The 27,360-nt window shown below is 36.7% G+C and overlaps 1 protein-coding gene and 1 long non-coding RNA gene across 2 annotated transcripts; both read left to right on the top strand.

Moving 5' to 3' along the window:
- The first annotated feature begins 391 nt into the window (after positions 1-391).
- On the top strand, positions 392-26,017 carry LOC140168118 (solute carrier family 15 member 4-like). Its single transcript, XM_072191425.1, is given in 8 exon segments — positions 392-484; positions 8,307-9,162; positions 10,405-10,706; positions 13,495-13,657; positions 15,655-15,813; positions 17,378-17,708; positions 24,170-24,311; positions 24,313-26,017. Coding segments are annotated over 7 exon segments (2,016 nt in total). The 5' UTR covers positions 392-484; positions 8,307-8,472; the 3' UTR covers positions 24,542-26,017.
- Positions 19,362-22,214, top strand: LOC140168119 (uncharacterized). Its single transcript, XR_011861150.1, has 2 exons — positions 19,362-19,574; positions 20,656-22,214. It is a non-coding gene; the product is annotated as an uncharacterized lncRNA (long non-coding RNA).
- Positions 26,018-27,360: the final 1,343 nt, after the last annotated feature.

Below are 27,360 nucleotides of genomic sequence, written 5' to 3'. Positions count from 1 at the left end.
GGGAAATGTGGCTGGGAGAATGTATGTATGGCGAAGAGTGGTGTGGCGGTAGGCCTATTTCTTTGCAAAATGTAGGATTTAATTTGATTAAAAATTGTAATAGGCCTACTTATGATATTTTTATTTGAATTGAAGTAAGAATGAAAATTGTTTTACTTAGAATAATGATGTCGCCCGTGTTATATGAGACGATAGATACACACCAGCGGCTAAAAATAATACCTTTATTCTCCAAATAGCAGACAAGGCAAAGTATTCGCCGTCGAAGTGATGTATAATCAGATTAACCATAACTCCCTTTCATGTATTTCAGCTTATTTCACGCATTCCGTTTTCAAGGGAGTTTCTTATTTTAGTGGTGTGCGCCCTTATGGACATAAACAATAGTGATCATATGACTCGCCTACACGCAGAACATTTCCGGATTCTGTGATTGTGAAATGGTACAAAGTTTTGCTCTTAAAAATGCTGATGATTTAAGTTGGTAAGTAGAAATTGAATTTGTATACACCCGGGTATACACCTGCCCAACGATTTATATTAAACGTTGGCGTATTAAGTGCATGGTATGATTTGTCCATACTGTTAGTGTTACAGATTCATGGATTGAAAAATAAGTCAATGCAGAATTATGCAGTCGTGCATTCAATATGCATTGTTGTCGAGTTCAATGATATGTAGTACAATATGAAGTAAGCTTAAAAAACTTCACAACTGTAAAATTGCTGTAACAACTTTTGTCGAGAGCGTACATCCGTGTAGTTTACAAGGTTGAACAAATAACACTTACGGTCGTGCGCCATGAATTGGGGGCCAAATGCGTTACATACAATAAAAAATTGAACAATGTAGGTATGCCAGACAAACCTTAGTTAACACATTTGCTAGTCAGCGAAATTCACCTAGACCAGGGACCAAACACAAAATTTACTAGTCACGATTATGCACTTTCAGTTTCCCACGCGTTTGAACGGGAATTGGATTGCGTACTTTTTTCGATGTCTAGTGAGCAAATTTTTTTAATATTTTGAGAAAATGATGTCAAATTTTCTATTCTATATTGTTTGGTAATAATGTCTTTTGCCAATAGTATGTTTAAAGTTGTAATTTTGTGTTTTTGATCGCAAAGATCGGATATTTTCGTTCGCGATTCGAGTTCTGAACCCTTCGCAAGGGTGCCGATTTCGACAGAACTTTGACGATAATTTTGCCTTTTTGGACACTAAAATGCTTTCGATCCTTAATTTTGTTTCAACCGAGTCTTAAATTAGCAAGCACAATACGGTTGGTACCACTTTTATATACATTGATGAAATTTTAAAGATTTTTTTCAAGTTTCTAACCGGCGCAAAATCGTTAAGTGTATTTCCCATTGACATCCAAAATCATGGTGTAAGCCAGTCCTCAATATACATAGGTACGGCGTATATAGGACTGGCAAGCGAGTCTAAAATTTACATCTATATAGAAATTTCAATTTTTTTCAAGAACAGGTCGGTCAAGGAAACCTACATAAATATATGTTTTCTATACTTCACTTGACCCAAATATATGATTTTTTATGGTGATGAGACACTCACACATGGAATTTTAGAGGGATTTTGATAGCAGTTGCTACATGTATCATCATGAGACTAAGATCTAGAAACACCCCCGTTATGCTGTTTTGGGGAATTTTGCTAGCAGAATCTTTTTGATGAAAGTCGATCTTTGAAAAGATGTAACTTTGCCACGGAAAGTGCTATGACAAAAAGGTTTTCAGTTTTGGCTTTCTTTACTCAAGGGCTTTAATTTGATATACATGTAAAATGATGCAGTTTGATGGCAAATTTAAATTCACCTGGCATACCAACTAGTTGGGCCAGCTTGGCGTAGACCGAGGATGGGGGCAGAGAAAAAAAAAATACACATATCTGAATCTGAATCTGATAGGTACTCAACACCCCCTTCGGGGTCAGGCGAGAGGATGATGAGGGTGCTTTGGTTTCTTATTCTCGTTGGGTGCTTTCTTCCTGGCTGTAGATGTTCTCAGCCACTGCTGTCTTGAATTGTGTTGTTAGCTTAATGTCCACTAGTTGTTGCGGCAGGTTGTTCCAACTCTTGGTTGAAAGTGGGAAGTAGGAGTTCATGTATTGATCAGTTCTTCCTGTTAGTCTGCTGTACGATTGATTGTGGCTAAGGCGTGAGGATTTGCGCGTTTGGACCTGATTGTTGACTATCTTGTGGAACATAGAGACACATGCGACTTTCCTCCGTAGGTGGAGTGGTTTCCAGTCTAGTTTCTCCAGCATGGTTGTAACGCTGCTGGTACATCTGTAATCACTGAATACGAATCTTGCTCCTCTTCTCTGGATGGTTTCAATTTTATCAATCAACTCTTTGGTATAAGGATACCACACTGTTGAGCAGTATTCTAAATGAGGACGGACCAGTGTCTGGAAAGCTTTGGATCTTAAATTGCTTGGACAAGATCTCAGGTTCCTTTTGATGAAACCGAGAACCCTACTAGACTTTAAAAGTGGTAATCTTGTTGATATGATTATTCCAATTAAGGTCTTCAGATATCTCAACACCTAGGTACGAGTGTGATGATGTTTGTGCTATATATTTTTAGCAATAGATAAAATGACATCATAGAGGTATTTAATTGTATCCAAAAGGTGTAGAAGCATTACAAATGAAGTAAAACAGTCAATTGAAAATAGAAATTAACTTAAATTGGTACAAACTGAAAAAGTTGATTTAAATCAGTGATTTTTTTTATAAAAATCATTTGATTTATGTCGTGATTTAAATCGCGCCAACCCTGCTTGCTTGGTTACGAAGTTACACTTTTTTTTTACAGTAAAAAATAAATTTGTGAATCACTAAAAATCAATATTCCTATAGGGGGTACTACACCCCTGGCCAATTTTGTGCCTATTTTTTGCATTTTTCTCAAAATTATAGCGCATTGGTAACAGGTAAGATATGTACTATATTATAGGGGCATAGACTACAACTATTGTACTGAAAATTCAGCAACTCAAGGCAAGTAGTTATTGATTTGTTGATCAAAACTTCCATGATCAAATATTGGTTTTCCCTCATTTTTGACTGTAACTCCACAACTGTTGTCTTTGCTGAAATAAAATTTCCAGTGCAGTAGTTGTAGTCCGTGCCCCTATAATATACATATCTTACTTGTCACCAATATGCTATAATTTTTGAGAAAAATGCAAAAATAGGCACAAAATTGGGCAGGGGTGTAGTACCCCCTTAACACATGCCTCAACCGTATTCACCTCTACCGTATTCACCACCACCCCTGACATTACGTCGTTTGAGTTGCAATATCTCAAGAAGGAAATGTAGTGTGAAGTTGTTACTTTTCAAAATGTTAGCTAGATAAATTGGCAACAAAATGAGACCAAAACTAGTTCCCCTTCTCCATTCTTGAGATCTGTAAAGAACATCCAGAAAAAAATGAAAAAAATGTAACACCGCCACCTTTTCCTATGCCCCAATTCATGACACACGACCTTACGCATCTAGTTCAGTGACTCGGCAACAGCAGATTGCATCAACGATCGGAAACGAGTGTATTTATGTAACATATCTTATTACAAGCAATCAAGTAAAGGAAGTACACTCTTGTTAAAGGTTTTCAGCAGTGCCAGTAGCCCGATACATCATGGCCCTAATTGTTCCTTCCTCACCATAGGGCCATGACTTCCGTACTATTGCAAAAAGCGTGGCACCTGCAAAGAAAGTTGTACCAACATGGGATTTTCAAGTTTCTAAAAGCTCTAAATATGTCCTCTTTAGAATAGAAACATATTAAAAACATATAAAACTTATTTTCGACCAGGGTTGCCTCGACATGTGACTCACGCTCTTGATCATGTCACATATATGCCTTGAGTACCCTGGTATAATATCGTTATGAATTCGGTAGACGGCCGAATCCGGATTCGGCTTTTGGTAAATTCATTTTACGCATTCATTACATTTGAATCAGAGAACAAGGGATCAATGCTGTACCTAATAGAGGGCAGCATATCATTTTTTAATGGAGATCAGATAATAACAGCATAATAAGTAATCAAATGAGGGCGGCATACAGGGTTAGCTGACGGTGCATCGCAGTACGGTCAACGCCGGTCACCGTTAAAAAATCAATATGCTGCCCTCTATAGGTATAGCATTGATCCTTGTTCTCTAATTAAAAATAATGCATGCGTAACATGAATTTACCAAAAGCGAATCCGGATTCGCCATCTGCAAGTCATAACGATATGATACATGTATGAGATGATATCTTGAGCGGTTGGTTGGTTGATGAGTGATTCCTTCCATGTGGGCTCTGATCACAGTGCCGCAATCATTGACCAATCAGATGTAAACATGTTGGCAATTCCTGGGATTGTGATGCCCGAACAGCGAATCACGAAGCCCGGTCTGAAGCTTGAGCAGAGACAGCATAGCGCCGACAGCAAGGCACAAAGCCCTGGCTGAAATTTGATATACTTTTGATACGTATGAAAAATGTATGAAATAAAAAGTATTTGAATTGGAACCCTCATTTCATACACTTTTATGTATCAAAACTGTATCAAATTAACATTGCATACGGTACACATTTTATACATATCAAAAGTGTATCAAATGCCAAGATAATGTATCAAAAAAGTATCAAATGAAATGTATCATTTCATTTCATACATATTTGATACATAATTATATCAAAAGTGTATCAAATATGTAACTGTATCAAATCAGGGTTCCAATTTAAACTGTATCAAATTAGCATTGAAATTTTTATCCTTTCATTTCATACACATTTCATAAATAATTTATATCAAAAGTGTATCGAATATGTTACTGTATCAAATCAGTGTTCCAATTTAAACTGTATCAAATTAGCATTGAAATTTTTATCCTTTCATTTCATACATATTTCATACATAATTATATCAAAAGTGTATGAAATATATGTAACTGTATCAAATCAGGGTTCCAATTTAAACTGTATCAAATTAGCATTGAAATTTTATCCTTTCATTTCATACACATTTCATACATAATTATATCAAAAGTGTATGGAATATGTATCAAATCAGGGTTCCAATTTAAACTGTATCAAATTAGCGTTGAAATTCTTATCCTTTCATTTCATACATATTTGATATATAATTATATCAAAAGTGTATCAAATATATGCCACTGTATCAAATCAGCGTTCCAATTTAAACTGTATCAAATTAGCGTTGAAATTCTTATCCTTTCATTTCATACACATTTTATACATAATTATATCAAAAGTGTATCAAATATACAAAAGTGAAAGAAAATCCAACCGCACATGGGGTGACAGATCATTTGCAATCACAGCTCCACGTCTATGGAATGAACTGCCTATTTATATTAGAACTGCTAAAGTTCTGTGTTTAAAAAGTTGTTAAAAACTCATCTTATGTCAGAGACATTCTGTAATTCTTAAGTTATATTTCTTAATTTACTTCCAGTTTTCTTTGTCTATTGTTACTTTTTGATTTTGTTTTAGTGCCTTGAGTGGATATGGTCGCATGTCACAAATAGGTCACCCAAAAATGGAGGATCCGTAACATGAAAACGCTTTCTTCACACCTCAAGTTTGGTTTATTCCAAAAGTATAATACCTATTGTAGAAAGTTTGGTGTCATTTTGTAGATAATTATGTTCTTTGTCAAATACAAAAAACCCAAAGTCAATTGGACATATACTTTGAGATTTATACTTCAATATGTAAGATGTGTCAATGGAGGATCCGGGGCGGGGGCCGGGGCGGGCGACCCATAGGATTGTACACAAAATTGTGAAAATATGGCCAACTTTAAACCTTTGTATCTTAAAAAGTACAAGTAGCATGGACCACAAATTGCACATATATCATCCTGGATTGTAGATCTACCTCATAGTAGATCAAATGTAACAAAAGATGTAACTAATAAATTGCCTAATTAAATGCTAATTAAGACAGTTTTCCCTATATGTTACTGTACAAAGTGTGCATGTAAGGCTCCGACATTTCCAAGTGGCTTATCTCTTGCCAGAGTCACCCTGCTTATTCAAAAGTACACATATTTTTAAGGAAATTTGATGAGGAATTCAATTATGCTATTAGTTTTAGTGCCAGAAATGGAGTTAAAAGTTTTGATTGATAATGTCATTAAAATTGTAAAATTATTTTACAATTTTTTGACCACCCTGTATGTTTAACATAAGGATAGCAAACTCTTTCTTCCTAATTTGCTTGAAGGGCCCATGCAATGTCTTTCTGAATCCATATTTATTTTGAGCTACATAGCTTTCAGAAAAGAAAAATATGGGGTTCATCATGACAAGAAAGATGCTAATTTTGTTGTTGTTTCACCCTGTATATTTCTTACCCACCCTGTATTATGATGTTATACTTTGTTGATTCGGCATCCTTGTAATATAAGCTTTCCAGAAATATATACTTTTAATGGACTAAAATGTTTTCATTAAAAGTTGTGTTTAAGTGAATCAAAATTGGTGATTTTTTTCTCATTTTACAAAATGTTACACAAAAGATGACCAGTTCATGACATGCGACCATATGTGCCTTGTCGCTATTATTATTATTATTATTATTATGTCAAATCAGCGTTCCAATTCTAATGCTGGCCAGCGGGACCGCCCTATTTTTGATACATGACGTTTGATACACTTTTGATATAGTTTTCTGATACACTTTTGATACAGTTTTTTTATACACTTTTGATACAGTTTTTTAATACACTTTTGATACAGTTTTTTTGATACACTTTTGATACAGTTTTTATACACTTTTGATACAGTTTTTATACACTTTTGATACAGTTTTTATACACTTTTGATACAGTTTTTTATACACTTTTGATACAGTTTTTCAAATTTCAAAATTGGTCCAATCAAGCTCAAATTCAACAAGAATTATCCTTACATGATCTAAACATAAATTTGCAAACATTAATGACCCCAAAGCTTAAAGTGAAGGGGTCAAAGGTCAAATTTTGAAATTAGTCTAATCAAGCTCAAATTCAACACTTCCCTCTACTGCCAATGCTGACCTCTGGCACTTTCCCCCATCACAGAGCAGCTCAATGCACTTTCCCCTATAGAGGCCCTATATATAATATACAGTAAGCTTACCTTATCAGAACAAAGTCAATAAAATATCCTCTTTAATCACAGTCCCTGATTACAACTACATTGTAACCTAATGTGCAGTCTATAAGCATGTTTGTATCTTCATCATGATAAATAAAACACCATAATTTGGTTTAAAATACAGTACACTTCCAAATGCAAATCCTGGTGTTAACTGCATGCATGCCACATGGGCAAATTTGAAAATGATGAGTCATTATCTAGACATGTGATCAGTTATTGATACAGTTTTGATACACTACAAAAGGTCAGTTTATGAAAGTCCAATTTGATACACTTTTGATATACCTCTAGCCACCCAAAATAAACTAAGTCCAATTTAATACGCTTTTGATACATTGTAGGCAGCCAGAATTTGACTAAGTCCAATTTGATACACTTTTGATATACCTCTAGCCACCAAAAATGAACTAGGTTCATTTTGATACACTTTACATACACTAAAAAACGGCAAAGTCCAATTTGATACACTTTTGATACACTGTATGCAGCCAGAATTTGACTAAGTCCAATTTGATACACTTTTGATATACATCTAGCACCAAAATGAACTAAGTTCATTTTGATACACTTTACATACACTAAAAAACTGCAAAGTCCAATTTGATACACTTTTGATACACCACAATGGCCAAAATTAACTAAGTTCAAATTCGATACACTTTTGATGCATTTTTGATACAGTTAGGTGGTATTTGATACAGTTTTGATACCCTATTTTGTCAGTTGATACATTTTCAATACACCCTTTGTATATCAAAACTGTATCAAATTGCCGTTTGATACAGTTTTAATACACTTTGATACACTTTTGATACACTTCTTGCTGTATAGAACACCACAGACTCTAATTTCAACTCCTCAGACTGCTTGTAGGTTAGGTATGTACATGTCCTGTAAGTGGCAGAGGCTCTTACAATGTACTAGAGTTAGCAATATAACTGTAATATTTGATGATTTGAATGAAAGGCATATCATTATGAGTCGACAGAGTAACCAAATAGTATACATTTTAATTTGACTGCTATAAAGTAATATGATGATTATAGTTGTGTTGATTAAAAATGCACAATGAATAGTAACCATCCTTGGTTTTTTTCTTCTCATTTCAGAAAGCAATTGTAGCATCACCACTATTAAAACTATGAAGGCACAAGAGAAGAATTAGTAAATAGCCTGGAATCTTGAGGTGTTGATCCGGGTGTAGATATTATCAGCTCATAAGTTCCACATTGGAAGAATCGTTTGGATTGCACACACAACAGGAGTGACCTCAAAATGGCACAGGGAAAAGATGATGAAGTTAAACCTCTACTGTCTTACAGAGGTCACTCGCGCTTAGAAGCAGGCGACCTTGACTCCCACCGTACTCTGACAGATCCGTTGTACGGATTATCACGTCCTAAGCGCAGAGCAGCATGCACTGCTATCATCACAACAGAAATGTTTGAAAGACTCGCATTTTACGGACTAACAGCCAATTTAGTTTTGTTCCTAAATGGCGATCCGTTTACATGGTTGTCTTACGAAGCAGCCAACACATTACTTATATTCCTTGGTATTACCTATATGTGCTCTGTGCTTGGCGGATGGATCGCTGATACAATGCTAGGACGTTTTAAGACAATTTTGATAAGTTTTATAATATATATATGCGGGACTGTACTGCTTATACTTGTTGGGTGCGCATCTTGGGAATATTCTAAAGATAAGCTTAACCACACTTTCCTTGTGACTCTCTGTGGAGGCAAACAGAAGTGTCCATTAAGCACTGCAGCTCCGATAGGTCCATTGGGTGCTACAACTAGTACAAATGGTACTACAATGGGAATGGTTACTCTTGAGCCAGATATTCCAGACTGTGCAAGGCAGCATTATTGTGGTAAAGTTATCCTACCTGCGTTGTTTTTAATAGCTGTTGGAACAGGTGCAATCAGATCCAATCTGTCTCCATTTGGGGCTGATCAGGTAGGTACTGTCCAGAAGGGTTACTCAAAATTAAAATGTGCTACTTAACCCCATGAGAACTATCTGCCAATTGGCCAAAAAGAAGTTTTCATTATCAATTGGATCAATCAGCAACATTATTAGAATATTTTCACCATACAAAACAAAATTGGGGTGAATTATTTGCAAAGCTCCATTCTGTTTGGTGATTAAAGTGAAGATATCACGTAATTGACCAATCAGAGGTAATGTTAGATCGGCAGGTAGTGCTCAGGGAGTTAAGCTCATTGATTAGCCCTCTAAACAGACCCTAAGTGTATAATGTAACTGATGGTAGAAAATTCACTGCCCTTATGGCCTATACCACAGTGCGCAGCCTTCCCCAGCCAAGCTGCAGCTTACTACAGCTACAATGCTTAAGCTCCCATTGAATGAGGGATTCCCCCAAGCTGGGGAAAGCTGCACATACTGGTATTTAGGTATGGGCCCTCAATGACGTAAGGCATCCGAACCAAATTTGTTTGATCTTTGGATCGACCGTCGATGCTGCTTCCATGCTTGTTATTTATGAACTAACAACTAATTAATGAAAATTAATGCTAAATTTATATTGGTCAATATCAATACATACAAAGAGTCATATGTTATCACAATTAACAACAGCCGATCAATTAATTTTATAAATAATGAGCATCAATGGTCGATCGAAAGATCGAACAAATTTGTTTCTTTTGTCAAACATTTAATGTCATAAATTGGGTAACTATTCCTCTCAAAATTGCATCATAAGTTGAATCATTGATGGCAAATGCTGGCATCTACAAAATCTTTTGACCCTAACTGAACCAAACATCAAAAAACCTAAATTCACAAAGTAAATGCGCACAAGGGTATCCTATGTGATGCGATTGCATCATCATAATGCGAATAGTCATATATGGCCACAGAAAGGTTGGCCTGCCAAGCTAGACCCCCGTGGCCAGCTAGGCCCATGCATGGGTGTGGCACCCAAAGGGTCAGGGGTTCAAAACCGCATCCGAGAAGTTTTCTCTTCTTCTTTCTTCCTTCCTTCTTTCCTTCCCCCTCGCCAAAAAGCAACTGGGTCGTGATAGGGCAATAAACATGAGTAACATACATGTATTTAGAATACTGATATGGTAAATCATTTCGAGAAATGCCTTGTTTAAAAATAAATGAATTTGATTGATTGACCAGTTGATTGTTTTATGCTAGTCATTTGTGCATTTTGCTTTTTGTCATTAGGTGAAATATGAGGGACCAGAAGTCATGCGTATGTTTTTCAACTGGTTCTACTGGGCCATCAACGTTGGATCTTTCATAGCTATAGGAGCTGTCGTCTGCATACAACAGAACCTCAATTTTTTCTACGGCTACCTAATCACAGGCATAGCACTTGTCATGAGCACATTGGTGTTTGTGTTTGGCAGGATGTTTTATCTTAGCAAAAAACCTATGGGTAGTGTGCTGACAAACACGAGGAAGATCATTGGTGAAGCGTGTCGGAGACGGAAACAGAGGCGGAGACTGTATGTCCGACAGGATAGGTATGCAATGTGTATAAACTCATGTACTTTGACACCAGCCCAACCTGGGAGGGAGCCACTTGTATTTCTAGTTGTATCACCTGCGTACAAAAGAACAAGTAAAAAGGATCTTTTTCATGCCCAGGCTCGATCACGCAAGTATCTTGTTTACAGTATAAACAGCATAAAACAGGAAAAAAGGGTATCTTAATCACACAGATGTTACTTGAAAAGGGTAGGTAAACTAGGCAAAATTTTCAAATGAGAGGCGGCTTTTCCTTCCAGCTACATAAAGTACATATCATAAAGTTTATAAAGGTTTATAAAGTTTATTTTGAGGACTATTAAATGTCAAAAATATCAATTTTTAATTATTTGCTATGAAATTATTGAATGTATTAAATTGCGAATCCAAAAAATCTGAATTATTTGATATCATCAGGACATTCCTTGTATTCAGAATGCAATTTCATGTGTATGATGTGGTCTCATGTCCCTCAAAAAATACTATGGAAAAGTTACTATCTGATCCCTTAAACATACAAAGTGCAAATTTTGACCTCAAGTTGACATCCATATGTCGTTCCTAAACCCTAGGGTTAAAGAAGTGTGTCCTAGAGATTGTCATGTTTAAGATCCTAGAGTGTAAAGTGTAGAAGTATATTGGGGTTAAGGAACTGTGTCCTAGAGATTGTTATGTTTGTATAGTGTGTGTAAAGGTCATTCTTTGATTGTAAAAGCATATTGGGGTTAAGAACTGTGTCCTAGAGATTGTCATGTTTGAGATCCTAGTGCAGGCAGGTGTATATAAACTTGGAAGATTTGGTACAAATGTACTTCTTGGGTACGGAAAAAATAAGCATGTTTGGAATTTATGGAAGAAAAAAGCCCTTGCTTACAAATTGATAGACATCTGAAAATGAAGCCCTCCTGAAAACATTATACCCCCGGCCCGTATGCAGGTGAAGGTTCATGTCAGACTGGCATGGGGCAGATCTTGGCCTGGGGTCAATTAACCCCACTTCTAAAAAAAGTCACAGTCAATATTAAAGGAAGGTGACCTGATATATTTGGAAAATCAAATTCTTAAAAACTTATGTATAACATAAAATGCCATTCCTTTCAAGCACTCATGCAAAAAGAACATGTAAATGTTTTTTTGAAAATGTGACTAATTCCTAATGGAATTACTGACATTTATACAGCGTGATATTGGTAGTCTACAGTGTTTTTATTAATGATAATTATCATGATCATGTAATATATTGATTTAAAGTGAAAGGCCCTATTTTTCTCATAAACATATTGAAATTAGAAGTTCCAACTCGGTGTTTTTCGGAAAGATCATCAAAAAACTGCCTAATTAGTCTCAAATGTGGTATACATGTACCATATGAGACTAATTGCAGTTTTTGATGATTTCTTCGAAATATACCGATTTGGAACGCCAAATTTCAATATGTTTATGAGAAAAATACGAGCTTTCATCTGATACCAAAGTCAGCATTTTGATGAGGTAAAGTGGGGGATGAGATTGTTGTCAGGTTACCCACATTTAACAGCTGTGTGGAAATAAAGCATCCTGGTTCCTTTGTGGATATTCACAATCACTGAAACTGATTCCATATCAGTACCAAACATAAACAGCTTGGTCATGTTGGTTACATACAATAATATGTATATATGTCATGTGGTTGTAAATAAAACTAGCTCATCATTTCCTGATCAAGATATTGTGCTATTCCATTTAAAGTCCACACTACCCCTGTGGAACATTTAGCTGAAGTTTTCCACAGAGGGAGTAAGATTTTCGAATAGACCAGACAGGTGGGCAGCTTCCATTTGAAATACTCACTCCAGTTGTGAAAGATATAGGTAAAGCCATAATACAGGGGGAGTATGGGTTTCAAAATAGATAACCCTGACCGATTACATTTGAAAAACATTCTCCTCTTTGGAAGATATTTCCAAAATCTTCCACAGGGGTAGTGTGGATTTCAACTGGAATAGCCCAGGGGGATAATCGTGGCGTGATGAAGCAAAATGGGTCGGATGTGGGTAATATTGATTTTGAGATATAGTCAATAACAGTATTATGTACTGGAAATATTATTCCATTTTTAATGTACTATAAATATTATTTTGTGTGAACCGGTATTTTTAAGTTATATACTCTATAACAGGACCCCGTAGAATAGCAGTGCTTTGTGCCCGAAGGAGCTACCTATAATGACGGCGCAAATAATAATAAATAGTATTCGACTTGCTTTGTATTTTATTATTCAGAGCAACACTTTAATGGGCCTTATCTTTGGAACTGTAAGTCTAATTATAATTGGGTTTTCAGCAAAATAAGCTCTGAGAAAGGCTCATGTAAAAACAGTAAATAATGAAATTAAAATTTTGATTTTGATTGACATCTGACTCATTAGCTGCATATCACATCACATTTAACATGGACACATTGACTTTATCAAAGTTTGGTGTTGTTGTGATGATCCAACAGTTGATGACTGGCGGGAAGTTATGTCACTTCCGGTAACGATGTTAGTCTTGCTAGCAGTTTTCAAAAGTGGATCGTACACATGTCTTAGATTGTAGATCCCCTCGTCTCTGTTTATGCTATTCCTGTACATGTAACTTTCATTGTTCTTAATCTGATTGTTATTGCAGTGATCAAGTGTTGAGATCCAACCTTAACCCAAGCTTTCTAGATATGGCCAAGACTAGGTTTAGAGGCAGCTTTCATTAGTCTATGCTATTCCTGTACGTGTAGCTTACATTGTTATTAATCTGATTGTTATTGCAGTGATCAAGTGTTGAGATCCAACCCTAACCCAAGCTTTCTGGATATGGCCAAGACTAGATTTGGAGGCAGCTTCCATGAATCTATGGTAGAAGATGTGAAAGCTCTGGGGAAAGTCATATTAGTTTTCATTGCTTTGATTCCATACTGGGCTGTGTATTTCCAGGTGAGTGTATAGAATTCAGGTGCGCCAAATATGAAGTGGGTTTTTCTCAAAAAGCGGAAAGCAGGGCTCAAATTTTCCAACAGTCTTCAACCTTTCCTTTGAGAATAAGGATTCGCATTTTCAAATAAGCCACTTGACCGTTTTGGTAAATCCCATAATTCTTTGTAGTTGACCTGAGATGTCATCATTTGACATCACACCCCTATGGAAGACTTTAATCTTTAAACAGGGAGTACAGATTTGAGTCACCCATTCAGGTAATGATAATATTCACACACCCTCTGTGGTTGTGTTAGGGTGTGTGAATATTATCATTTCAGCAAAAATTGTCTGTGCATTGAATATTGGTGTGATGTCAAATGACAACATCTTGGGTCTATATAACCACAAGGAACTATGGGATTTACCAAGAAGGTAAATATTTGTCATTCAATTTGCAATGCATTTTGGGACTGGTTTGGTACAACTGAACTGGGACCTATATCAAGGAAATTGTATTTTAAAATTATTATTTATTCATTTATTTTGTATGAATGATGCTATCACTAAAATATTGTGATATGACAATATTTCTATTGTTTTAATTGTAGTAAAACATTTTGATTTAGAGAATAAAGGTATTGTTTTTAGCCGCTGGAGTGCATCTATCATCTAATATAACACGGGCGACATCATTATTTTAAGTAAAACAAAGAGGCGGCCGAGTTGTTTTACGCTAAGAATAATGATGTCGCCCGTCAAGTTATATGAGACGATAGATGCACGACAGTCAACTTAAATCCTACAGTTTACAAGGAATTATACCTAGGGCTTAAAATTGATCAGTCCTGTTGCTATATGCGCCTCAATTGGTTCAAATAGTGAGTATGCGTATTGCGCGCATCAATGCACACACGCTATAGTGTGTGATATTGTGTCATATAACACAGGTAAGAACCAATAAGATTGCAGGAACATTCTCAAGGGTTTAAGAATAATATTTTGTGAGCACAAAAAATTTCCGAATTTTCAAAGTTCATCTGTACCAAAATTGATGATTGTGTCATATGGCCTTGAAGTAAACACGGACCAGTATTGAATTGATATGGCAAGACAACGATTTGCTTAACAGTGCAATAAATACCCATATCAGGGCCATTTCCTCTACATGTATGAATATTTATCTATATTATCAGCAAATTATAAGGTAGAAAAATCCAGAATATTACATCTTTCGCCATCTAGGATGAGGCTTTCTCAAAACGGACTTGGTTCACTGCTTCTCCCGCGGAAAACTAGTTGTTGGTAGTTTCACGCTAGATCACATATGTGATTCACTGCTTGTACCACCATCGCACCCTGGCAATGAGGCGACAGCCGTTTGGCCCTTGGGAGAAGCAGTGAACTAAGTCACTATTGAGAAAGCTAAAGATGTGTGTAATATTCTGTATTTGTCTATAGTCTATATATCTACCTCGAGTCTCCGGCACTAGCTTTGATGTTCAGCATGATCTATGTTACTTAGTTCGTGTACATGCTTTTATGCACACAATCAAAGTGGCTCATATGTACACTCAAGTAACAACGCTAAGCCAACGTAGCACACGCTGAACTTCAAAGCTAGTGCAGGTGACTGAAGGTAGAGATATAGACTATACCTGATAATTTTCTGATAACCAAACCAATTTTTCAGATGAAACTGTTCAGTTTATCTATATTGGGCTATTCCATTTAAAATCAACACTACCCCTGTGGAAGATTTTGGAAATATCTTCCACAGAGGGAGTATGTTTTTCAAATGTAATTAGTCAGGGTTAATCATTTTGAAACCCATACTCCTCCTGTATTATGACTTTACCTATATCTTCCACACCTGGAGTGAGTATTTCAAATGTAAGATACCCAACTGTCTATTCTGTTTGAAACCCATATACCCCCTGTGGAAGATATTTCCAAAATCTTCCACAGGGGTAGTATGGATTTTAAATGGAATAGCCCATTGTTCTCTTTTCCTCCAGATGCAGACTACATTCCTGATCCAAGGATTACACATGAGGTTCTCTATGAAGTCTTCCATCAACCACACTGTCCCTGACTGTACAAATGCATCCAGTACAGACACCCATCAACATGTATTTCCAGATATACCAGATATACCCAAAGATGAAAATTTCCAGGTATGAATTAGATACTGTATAAAGAGAAATTTTCACAGGAGTAAATTTTCACGCTTTTTGTGATTAGACAGGCAACCGTGAATTTTAAACCAGTGAAAATATTTGTAACCCATAGACTTCAATATGCAGCTGTTTGTAACCATGAATAAAAGAAATCACAAAATGTTCAGAACAGTTCAAATTGCGAAAAATTTACCCAACAAAAATAACAAGTTATACAGTATAAAACAGTGGGTAGCTTCAGTAGTGTCCACAGGTTTTTAAAAAGAGGGGGGGCACAGGTCTCGATTCCCCCAACTGCTCAAAAAGTTTCAGCTCACTTCGCTTGCCGTTATAGGTAAATCCCAAATTATCCCCCGACTAGGTGCATTACCCGACTTACCAGCAATAGTGGGGCGTGACCCCTTTGCAGTGTGCAAGTTTAATGCTAAAATAGGCCAATGTCTGAAACAATTAAATCAAAACTGATGTCAAATTGGGATCAATATTTATGAATTTGTGTTATATTGTCACAGAGGTATAAGTGCATTGGTGTTATAGACCTGACGGGATGTCTTCTTTTGGTCTATACGCTAGCGCGCTCGCCTTTTAACCCTGAGATTGTGGGTTCAAGTCCCGGCAGGACCGGAAGTAGCTCAAGAAGATAGCGCAGGATACTTCTGTGAGCGGTTTGTGACAGAAATGATGACAGCGGTGGGATCCTGGCGTTTCTTAATATCAGGCAGATCCACCCATTCGAAAGGGTTAGGCATTCATGATCATGATCGAGGGGATGCACCTTACGGTGAGGGGGAGTATTGTCACAGATGTATAAGTGCTTTGGTGTTATAGACCTGACGGGGAAGTACTCTTTTGGTCTATACGCTAGCGCGCTCGCCTTTTAAGCTCTAGATCATGGATTTGAGTCCCGGCACACAGTGTCATCGACCCTATATCTTCATGGCAGAAATCGCCATGGTAGGTTGAATCCACAGCCACGATTGGCCATTTGGTTCAGACCTTTGAAGCTCTTTGAGACGAATAATTAGTCGAGGGACATAAGGCTACTCACAATAGCCGGGTAATTGATCTTGGTTGTGCGTGAATAAGCTTGTATACCCCATTGAGGTCAATGGTCATCGACTTTTATACTGCCTAGTAGTGAGTGCAGCTGTACTACACGCTGTAGTCCATACAGGACCAACGCAATATAAAATTATTGTTTTGGTCAGATTTTGAGTTCAAAACGCACGGCCAATTTTCAAAGCGCATTCTAGCGACTATCATATCTGTTCAACACATATTTTCAAGTGTATGAGACCACATCTGGTTTCTTGAGACGAAATCATTTACGGGAGATATTCATTTTCTAACCCGGTATCCGAAGATTTTCGTCTGATATCAAAATCGTGCATAGCAATTCACGTGTATCGATCCCGTGTATTCATTTTAGTGTCTCTGCTGCACCAAATAATTATTAGCCAGGCAGTGTCGGTGTGCGGCAGGACCGGAAGTGGCTCAAGAAGGCGCATGATACTTCTGTGAGCGGTTTATGACAATATTATTATTGTTTGATTTATTACAGATACCTCCAGCATGGTTGACCCTTTTTGATATCATAGTCGTCTTAATCCTGGTACCTGTCATGGACCGCATAATCTATCCCCGCATGGATAAATACGGATGGAACCTGACCCACTTACGACGCATTGCTATCGGTATGATTTTCAGTACCATGGCTATGGTTGCAGCGGGTGTTCTAGAAGTCTTTCGAAGTCAGAAGATACTAAGTGATGGGTACTGCATACACATGAGAGCGGGAAATACTAATTATTTTGCAGCAGATCTATGGGTTTTTTGTCAGATTCCACAGTACACGTTGATTGGTATCAGTGAGGTGTTCACTAGTGTTGCAGGTGAGTCAGTGATTAGGAAAAAATTGAACAAGGAGCAAGGTAGACTAATTTGGTGGGGAAACATAAGAAAAAACAGACAGAATGCAAGGGGACAAGAAACATTAAAAAAAAGAGCAGTGATTTATAGTGCGCTACGCACAGGCACTTTACAGGTTGTCGCTGACCATTACGGCCCCACATCATTCCATAAACCATTAAACAACAATACAGGGACTTGCAGCTAAGAAACACACACCCTAGACATTCCACAATTCCCGCAACCAGGATCAGCTCCTGAGTTTCAGATGGGAATTACAACGAGACAATTAGCAGTAAGTTCCTTGTCTAGGGGAATTTCAAGCTAACACAATTTTTTTTACACGAGAGCGTACTAACCACCGCCGGTGTTCGCCCCGTAACCTCTCAGTCGCACCATAGTCGAACGCCTTGTTAATTGAGCTTGATGGATATTGCTCTATGCACATAAAATAAGCTGTTTGGGACAAAAAGTAGTGGTTTTTTTTGACTGAATAAAAACCTGAGCAAAGTGAGGAAAAAACATCGTAAGTCATATACAGATTTTCTGATTTTTAGAGTCATTTGCAACAACAACAAAAAGTCCAACTATAGTGGGAATTCCAATTGAATGAATGCAGCTTTCAATAGCGTGACAATTTTTGGCGTACACTACGCGTGTGTGAGTAACGCGGAAGTGTATTCAACCATGCCAACGCACTCGTGATTGGTTAGCATTGTATCCAAGGTCGTGCGTTCGAAAGTAAATACGCGATATACGGTCACGCTTGGATCGAGTGCAGCTGTTGAAAGCTGCGTTCATTCAATTGGAATTCCTACTATAACTGACCCAGCTCGTACAAAAAATATGGTGTGTTTTTAGTTTGTATAATTCTGAATAAGTAAATTTTGAATGTGATTAAAATGTAACAAATATGGTATATAGTAGAACTCACAAGCTTGTAAGCTTTCATTGAAGACCAACATGTACCTAAGAACCAAAATTACATTGCGCTTCCAGTTAAAATCCATACACCCAGTGGCGGCACTATGGGGGGGGGGGGGGTATTTTCCCCAAAACCTGAGCAAAGTGAGGAAAAAACATCGTAAGTCATATACAGATTTTCTGATTTTTAGAGTCATTTGCAACAACAACAAAAAGTCCAACTATAGTGGGAATTCCAATTGAATGAACGCAGCTTTCAATAGCGTGACAATTTTTGGCGTACACTACGCGTGTGCGACTGTGTGTGAGTAACGCGGAAGTGTATTCAACCATGCCAACGCACTCGTGATTGGTTCATTATGTTCTGCAGTCCTCTACTTCTTAAAACTGTAAGACCGGCGTTTCAGTTTCATTCGTCGGTAATAAATCATCCCTCTCTTTCCCCTATTTTCTGTAATTTATTGCAATAGCACCTGTTAGTCGAGTAACTCTGTACATATATCGGTCAACAGCTCGCGATGACCGGTCGATCACCCCGCTATGTCGACGCTCATCTCGCTATGCTCTATAATCGCTGCAATACTAGTGAAGAACTACGCACAAAAATAGTTCTCAGTAAACAAAATTAATAATAAATATAAATCTCAAATATTACAATACTTTTATTGATGTGCCATTGTCCTCTTTGTTTTTGTAAAAAGAAACATGATCAACAACGCACAATTAATACTAATAGGGCCTATTCACGGCGCGATGTTAAAAGTCATATCAATGCGCGTCAGAAAACTTGTAATTTGTAAACAACAACCTGACAACAATCATGTGTGGAGCATATTCCCGGATAATATTCTTCGCGACAGAGCTACAGAAATCGGACGGAAAATGTGAGAAAAATCAACCTTGTCTTCAAATTATGACACTTCTCTGTGAGTATGATTCTTTATGTACTTAAATTTTTGATTGTAACGGTAAAGACGTCGTGGATGATATTTTGTTCGCAGAACTTCGCAAGATATTTCAACTTTCATGATCACGAGTCTATAGTATTACACATGAACCGCATACTGGCCTACACTCGTGAATAATTGTCGTCGCTTAGGCCCTTCACAATTAATTCTTAGTTTCCTGTTTCAAGTTTGAAAATAAAGGACGAGGCGACTTTTAATTATTAATTATTAATTATCTATTAATTATTAATTATCTATTACTTTCTTTATTTTGAAAATGTGGTCGTGACTATTATCAACAGTCCATTTGGTCATTTTGACTAAGACTACGGATTTAATTATTTTACCTTTAATATAATTGATTTTTTACATTAACATTAGTAGGGGACCCTATAATGTTCTTATTTTATATTCATAATCAAAGTTGAGATGATCAAAAACAGATTAGTAAATAAAAGTAATTAAAAAGTCAATTAAAAGATGAAAATACCTAAAATAAAATAAAATAATTAAATATTTTTCCATTCTTGATTTTGGACGCGCGAGGGAAACAGGAAACTAAGGATCAATTGTAATTGGCCTTATATCAGGTCAATTAAAGTTTTTTGAAGTGAATATTACATGCAATGCTTTGATTTTCATTCTGAAGGAGAATTGAGTTTGACGATGCTTTTAAAAATATTGTTCCAACTTTCGTATATGACTGGTTGACAAGATATTAATTATGATACCATATGCATGTCGGATCCGGGATGAGGATACTGACACTTCATAGGGCCCCGGGCATAGGGCCTACTGAACAACGTTGCCTATTGGCCAAGCGAATATTATAAAAGGCCTTGCCCTGCCCCCCCCCCTTTCAAAAATATTTTTCTTTATAGGTGGGGGGAAAGTTCGCCCCTCAGTGTCAGGAAATTTGGCTAGATTTAGGTTTTAAAAACTGACAGCAATTTTCCAGTATCTGATCATTAAGTTTTTTTAAATTCTTTTGGAATTATTGTAACTTGTAACAAGCTTTCTTTTAACACTTCTTTTGTTTTCATTTTTCCATTTCTCACAGGACCACATTTCCAGCATGGCATTACCATTGACACCATGTCATAGAAAATGGATTGTTTGTGGATTTTGAATGAATTTTTGGCTGACTTGCAAATTGCAAAATAAATTGTGGAGTGACAATGGAATCTTGATTTGGAAATGATCAGAAATGATCAAAATCACTGTATGTCAGTGAATCATGTATTTGCACTTGGAACATATTCATTACAATATTAGATAATAATTTCTTGAAACCTGTGAATATTGTGAAGCAATTTCAACAATGGTTGGCGACTTACCATTTACACACGACATTTTCCCATGATGCACTGGATAGATAAATACAATGTACCATTTTGAGGATTTTATACCGAGAGTTCGATGTCGTATCGAGGATTCACACGCAAACCAAACTTGATGAACACTTTTGAAATGGACGGATGAACAATTTTTAAAGGACACTATCAGAACTGAGGAACAAGTAAATTTTGATTACCGGTGGGGTACTATAAAACTATGGTGACAAAAAAACCTGGCTATGGATGGACAGACTTGCCATGTCACAGTTGTTTGTTTGTTTTTCTTTTTGGAAGTGGCTAAATGACCAAACAAAAAAGAACCAAAAGCTTGAAAAATCTGAAATTATTTATTGACATATCAGTTTGAAAATTTTCTGACTTTTTCAAATTAACACTTAAGCAAAAGTACAACAGGTTTTTTTTTTATTATTATTTAATTAGGCAAAAAAAAAAAAGATTTGTCTCATGTCCCATGGGAGTTTAAAATTAAAATGCAGTTTTTATAGCCGATTTTGAAATTTTTTCAGCCAAATTTTGTTAAAATGCAAAATAAATAAAAACACAAAATAAAATTCTGCAATTTTGCTCGAGCAAACACAGCATAAATCAAATGGTCAATGTATGATGGTCATTGGGCAAAGAGCAGTCATCTGGCTATAAATATGATAGATGCATTGAAATAACATGATTCGTATGTGTATATTACTTATTGGTATCGTGATTTTCGAGTAGTGTTATATTATTTATGCCCGAGATTGAGCAGAAGGTATAAACAAAAAACTTTTATTCTTCTATTTATAGGCCGTATAAAATTAACTTTTTGATTCTCGTCCCATCTCGCCTCAATTTCTGGAATTATTAAGATTTTTTTTTCAAAAAATAAGCTAGAACAAACACTAACAAACAATATTAATGCCATGCTAATTTTAGATTTGAAGAAGATGGAGGGAAAAATTCCCTCCTTCATCAATTCATGAAAATCCTCCAGACGAGATCCAAAATATTAATTAATTTTATGTGGCCTAATTGTAATTGTTCATACCTAGCATTCCATAAAGATAATCATAAAAATAAGTCTTATGATTTGAAAAGAACGAGGATTAATTTGTATGAGACTACAACATGTTTGTTTAAAAAATCCGACTGTTTCATAAGCCTCTATGGACAAACAAACCTTTTTTTTTTGCCTAATCTTCTGTTTTTAATATTTTGATTTTGATTTTTAAAATATCATCCAGAAAAATAAAAGTTAAATAATAAAATAATCAGCCAGAAATAATGTGCTGCTTGTGTATCGGTACCATTGTGTATTCTGTTCTTGTCCAGGACAATCTACTAGTATTTGGAAGAAATTGCGGCAAGGAGATGAAAAAATGTCAGAGGAACAGAAAGTCCAGAAACGATTTAATACTTAGTAAAAAAGACTCATGACACGATTTCTATCGGGACACATAATTATTAGTCACGGATTTTAATCACAGTTCCGATGCATGAAAACAATAATTTTGTTAAATTCTCAAGTGTAGTTCGTGTTGTTTTAAATCAAGAAAGTACTTCCATGTTTAAATCAAAGATGTTTTTGAAATAGCTCCAGTTCTATAAATAGTGCAACACTAGTTCTACATGTGACATCAACATTGGCTCGGCATGCTTTAAACTGATTGACACACTCCATCGTTGAGCGATCGGCGATTGTATTCGACCAATGAATTGTTGGAGCCGTATATTGAAGAGCAAGCTCATATCTTTATGTTTATAGTCTAAAACCTATCTCTCGTCGCCAAGCATCAGCGATGATACAATGAGCTTTAGTTTGCAAAGGTCAGGGCCTCGAGACGAGTCCTATTTCTGTAAAGGTGAATGACTGAGTCTGAGAGTAGGTAGTTAGGTATCTACATGTATAATGTAAAATAAACGTGGACTTAGCTATGAACATTTCTTGAGTTTCAAAACTATTTGAAAGAGATTGCTACCAAGGGTTAGAACTGTCAAGCTTTGAAAATTTGGTACAGTGCCGAAATCTTGGGACAATCATTCTGAAAGCTAGCTAAACTTTTGACGTAAAGTGTCTTTACCCCCGGGGTCTTTACATCCCGAGAACCGGTCAGTTTTGTGAAATTCATAATAACATTATTATTTTTTATAATATCGAAAGCAAAATTACTGAGTTGGATGCAAAACCCAGAAAATACTAATTACAGCGTTGCATTGTGCGTGTTACGCTGGAGCCCGGTCTGTGAGGTAGCTTAGCGTTAGTGTCCGTCTGAACAAGTATCGTGTTTAACAAACACGACACAATAAGTAGTTCCGCAATGTCCAATCTTAATTGGTGACGCCAGGTGGGCTTGTATATTTATCACAGAGCTTGAAAGTGGGTGTGTCAGTGGTGTAAGATTTCATGCATCGTGCATGCCCTTTGGCAAAACTGGCTGACAAGCCAAGGTCAAACTGTCAACTGCTGAAGTTTGTAAAGTAGAGGTTGCTAGAACTTAATGTAGCATTGTATCCAAGGTCGTGCGTTCGAGTTGTAGTTTGAAATACGCGATATATGGTCACGCTTGGATCGAGTGCAGCTGTTGAAAGCTGCGTTCATTCAATTGGAATTCCTACTATAACTGACCCAGCTCGTACAAAAAATATGGTGTGTTTTTAGTTTGTATAATTCTGAATAAGTAAATTTTGAATGTGATTAAAATGTAACAAATATGGTATATAGTAGAACTCACAAGCTTGTAAGCTTTCATTGAAGACCAACATGTACCTAAGAACCAAAATTACATTGCGCTTCCAGTTAAAATCCATACACCCAGTGGCGGCACTATGGGGGGGTATTTTCCCAAATATTTTTCTTGCCCTCAGTTTGCCCCCCCCACTTTAGAGGCTAAAACCCCAAATCACACAAATTTACACTTTTTGCAGCAATTTCACATTGCCTCCCATGCCCCCCATGCCCCCCCCCCCCCCCCCGAAAAAATTCCTGGTGCCGCCACTGCATACACCCCCTATGCAAGACATGACCTTAATCTTTTACACAGGGATCACAGATTTCAAATGGAGTCACCCATTCAGGCAACCGCATTTTTAAAATTCACACTCCCTGTGTGGAAGATTAAGGCTATGTCTTCTGTAGGGGGTGTATGAATTTCAACTGGAATAGCCCATTAAATTAATTGGATATGACCTCTGACCCCAGCTTGCCATCTAACAATTCTCCTTTCTTCAATTCTTGCATTTCAGGTTTGGAATTTGCATACTCCCAAGCTCCTCGATCCATGCAAGGTCTTATCATGGGCTTGTTCTACATGGCAATGGGACTTGGATCATTCCTAAGCAGTGGAATTCTCACCCTGCTTGCTGTACCTGGTATATCATGGTTGTCGGCACGAGGATCTTGGCAACATTAACTTCGGACATTTCAGTTATGTGTTTTTCCTGTTTATGCGGGTATCCAGGTTCTCGCTGATTATATTTACAATAGCGATATTTATGTACGAGAAAAATCAACGTGTGAGTAGCTCTAGCGTGGCTCCGATATCTCCGACACGCGAGTCGCAGCGCTTGCATGTGCAGAGAGGTCAAGTGTCAAGAGGGAGCTCAATAGATGGGTGAGAATTGTTGGTATGCTTCGTATAAGTGTTGATCAAATCCGGATTCCAGAAAAAATGCAGTACTAAATTTTCAGAATTAAAAAAAATACTATCCTGTTTTGCCAAATGAAATGTAGCTACATGTAAATCCTAATTCTTTAGGTAGTACTAACTTCCAATAAAAGTCAAAATTTATTGTTTTTGCATTTAAGGCAAAATGGGTCGAAAACATGCAATTTTGCCTTCGGCTTCATGGAATACGGCACCAGACCGTAGATATTTTCTCATATTTTGTGAACAAACAGGGGGTAGCTAATAGTATTTTATTTGGCAAAGCAGGATAATATTTTTTTGATCCTAATAAATTACTGGAATCGGAAGTATACTGTGTGTTTCTACTAGGAAGGGTAGGATTGTTACAGACTCAATGATCAAACAAACTCTCTCATTAGAAACATGCTGTATATGTGATGTCTCTCAGAAACATGCAGTATATGTGATGTCTGTCATTAGAAACATGCTGTATATGTGATCTCTCATTAAAAACATGCTGTACATGTGATATGATCTGTGAAAACCCCTCACATGGTGACATTTTTACTATTTGATTTTAGAACCATTTTTATTTTGTACTAGTAACCTCAACATCAAAAGTTATGAGCAAAGAAGGAAGAAAAAAAGGAATAGTTAAAGAGGAAGCCCCCACTATAATTTGGTTCACCTCAAGTTTGGTAGTGATGCCATTGCTTTTTCGCGGCTGCGCCGCAAGCGTGCCAACAAATCGTCTCTGTACGCGTGCGTGTACACTCAGCGCGTGTAACTTTACGCGCACGATTCAATACTGCGGTAAGAAAAATATGCACATACGTCTCTACCGAACTTGAGGTGAACTAATTATAGAGCAGTTCTTTAGGGTGAACTAAACCTGCATGGTTATCAAATGAATCTGTGACAGAGAGTTATCTCTGAATTTGACAGGTGCTAATTGATATTTTAATGTTATTGCAACAATTAGGACCTATCAAATTCAGAAATATCCTTGTCACTGATTAATTTAATAACCAGGCAGATTTGGTTGACCCCAGAAGAACTGCTCTGGCAGGTTTCCTCTTTAAGCATTTTAGCCTTTAATAATAATTATCTTTATAAAACCAAATAGGATAATGTGACATGACTGATCACATGTGAAGGATTTTCACAGATTACATCACAATTATGGTAAAATGGGCTATTCCATTTGAACTCCACACTACCCCTGTGGAAGGTTTTGGAAATATCTTCCACAGGGGGAGTATGAATTTTAAATTGAATTAGCATATTAGGCAGCTCCATTTGAATTTCATACACCCTCTGAGAAAGATTCAACCTGATGCTTCCACAGAGGGAGGGTGAGTTTCAAGTGGAGTTGCCTTGTGTGCTAATTCTATTTGACATTCATACTCCCTTTATTGAACATATTTCCAAAATCTTCCACAGGGGGAGTGTGGATTTCAACTGGAAAAACCTCATACCGTATTTCACAAATAGTCGCCCCCCCTCAAATAAACACCCCCACCACTTTTTTCAACCAAGATGTTTCAAAAATGCCATTGCATTCCATGTGCTATCTTGTGTAGTAAGCTTACCAAGTTGCACACATGGTTGATAATAGCGTCAATAATTGCAAAAATAACCCGGAAGTGAACCAAAAGTCAGTGTCAAAAGGTCATAGTTCGTCATTTTAGCGTGACTTTTAAGCTTACCTAATGGTTTTATTGGGAAGTGTCGCGCTAAAAATGACCTCTAATAAACGCCCCCTTTGGGAAAATGTAACGCCCCCGGGGGCGTTTATTTGACGAAATACGGTATGTACTTTTTGCCCTTGAACATGGATGAAGCAAACCATTTAATATAAAGTCTACACCTACAAGGCTTTATCCATTTTCAAGGGCCATAAGTAAATATGAGATGTTTCCTGCATGTACATTTGGCCCTTGAACATGGATGAAGCAACCTCTTCAATATAAAGTATACACCTAAAAGGCTTTATCCATGTTCAAGGGCCAAAAATACATGTGCATATTAGGTTTTTCCCGCCCAGCGACGATTTTCAACATTGATCATGAGAGCGAGTATCAATGTGCATACAGTCACGCACAGAATCTCGTCAAGGAAATGACTGGTGTCCTTCATAGCTATAATATACAATTTTTTTAATGAATTACGTTAATTTTTATCAAACCTGAATTTTTTTTTTTACATTTGTAACATTTACAGATGAACATCAAATTGGAACCTGCCAAATTCAATGTGTTTGCAGGAAAGTAATAATTTTGTATTACTACAAAAAACTGGTTCTATTTGGGAAATATGTGATTATTTAAGCATTAAGCGACAAGTTCACGTAAAAGCTGGCAACCAAATTATTTTGGTTAATTCAGGTATGCTGTATTCAAAAATTTTGTCTGCCAGGCTATCCCTAAAAAAAAGAAACCAAACTCCCTACATGATCATACAGGGGGCAAACATTAAACATGCTCCAAATTCACTGAAAAACATGTGAAAATATTTGTCTGGGTCTAAGGATCACAAAAATGTAACATATTTGCATGTAGGACATATCGTTACCAAGTTATGAGGCTCAACAGGTCCAAGGTCAATTTGCATGTTATGTAGGGGTGACAATAAAAGTTACTCTGATTTTTGTAAAAGTGGATGCAAACTGTTCTTCAAGTTCAAGGGATTCAGGAAAAGAATAGTTTATATACTATCTGCGATGTCAAGTTCAGAAGATAGATGATAATTAAAGACAAATTCCATTGAATCTTACAGAATCCTACATATCTTTGGACTCTTTGCTGT

The sequence above is a fragment of the Amphiura filiformis genome, chromosome 13 (genome assembly GCF_039555335.1).
Source record: "Amphiura filiformis chromosome 13, Afil_fr2py, whole genome shotgun sequence".
Classification (NCBI taxonomy): Eukaryota; Metazoa; Echinodermata; class Ophiuroidea; order Amphilepidida; family Amphiuridae; genus Amphiura; species Amphiura filiformis.
Note: the sequence above shows the minus strand (reverse complement) of the source record. Positions and strands in the feature narration are given on the sequence as shown.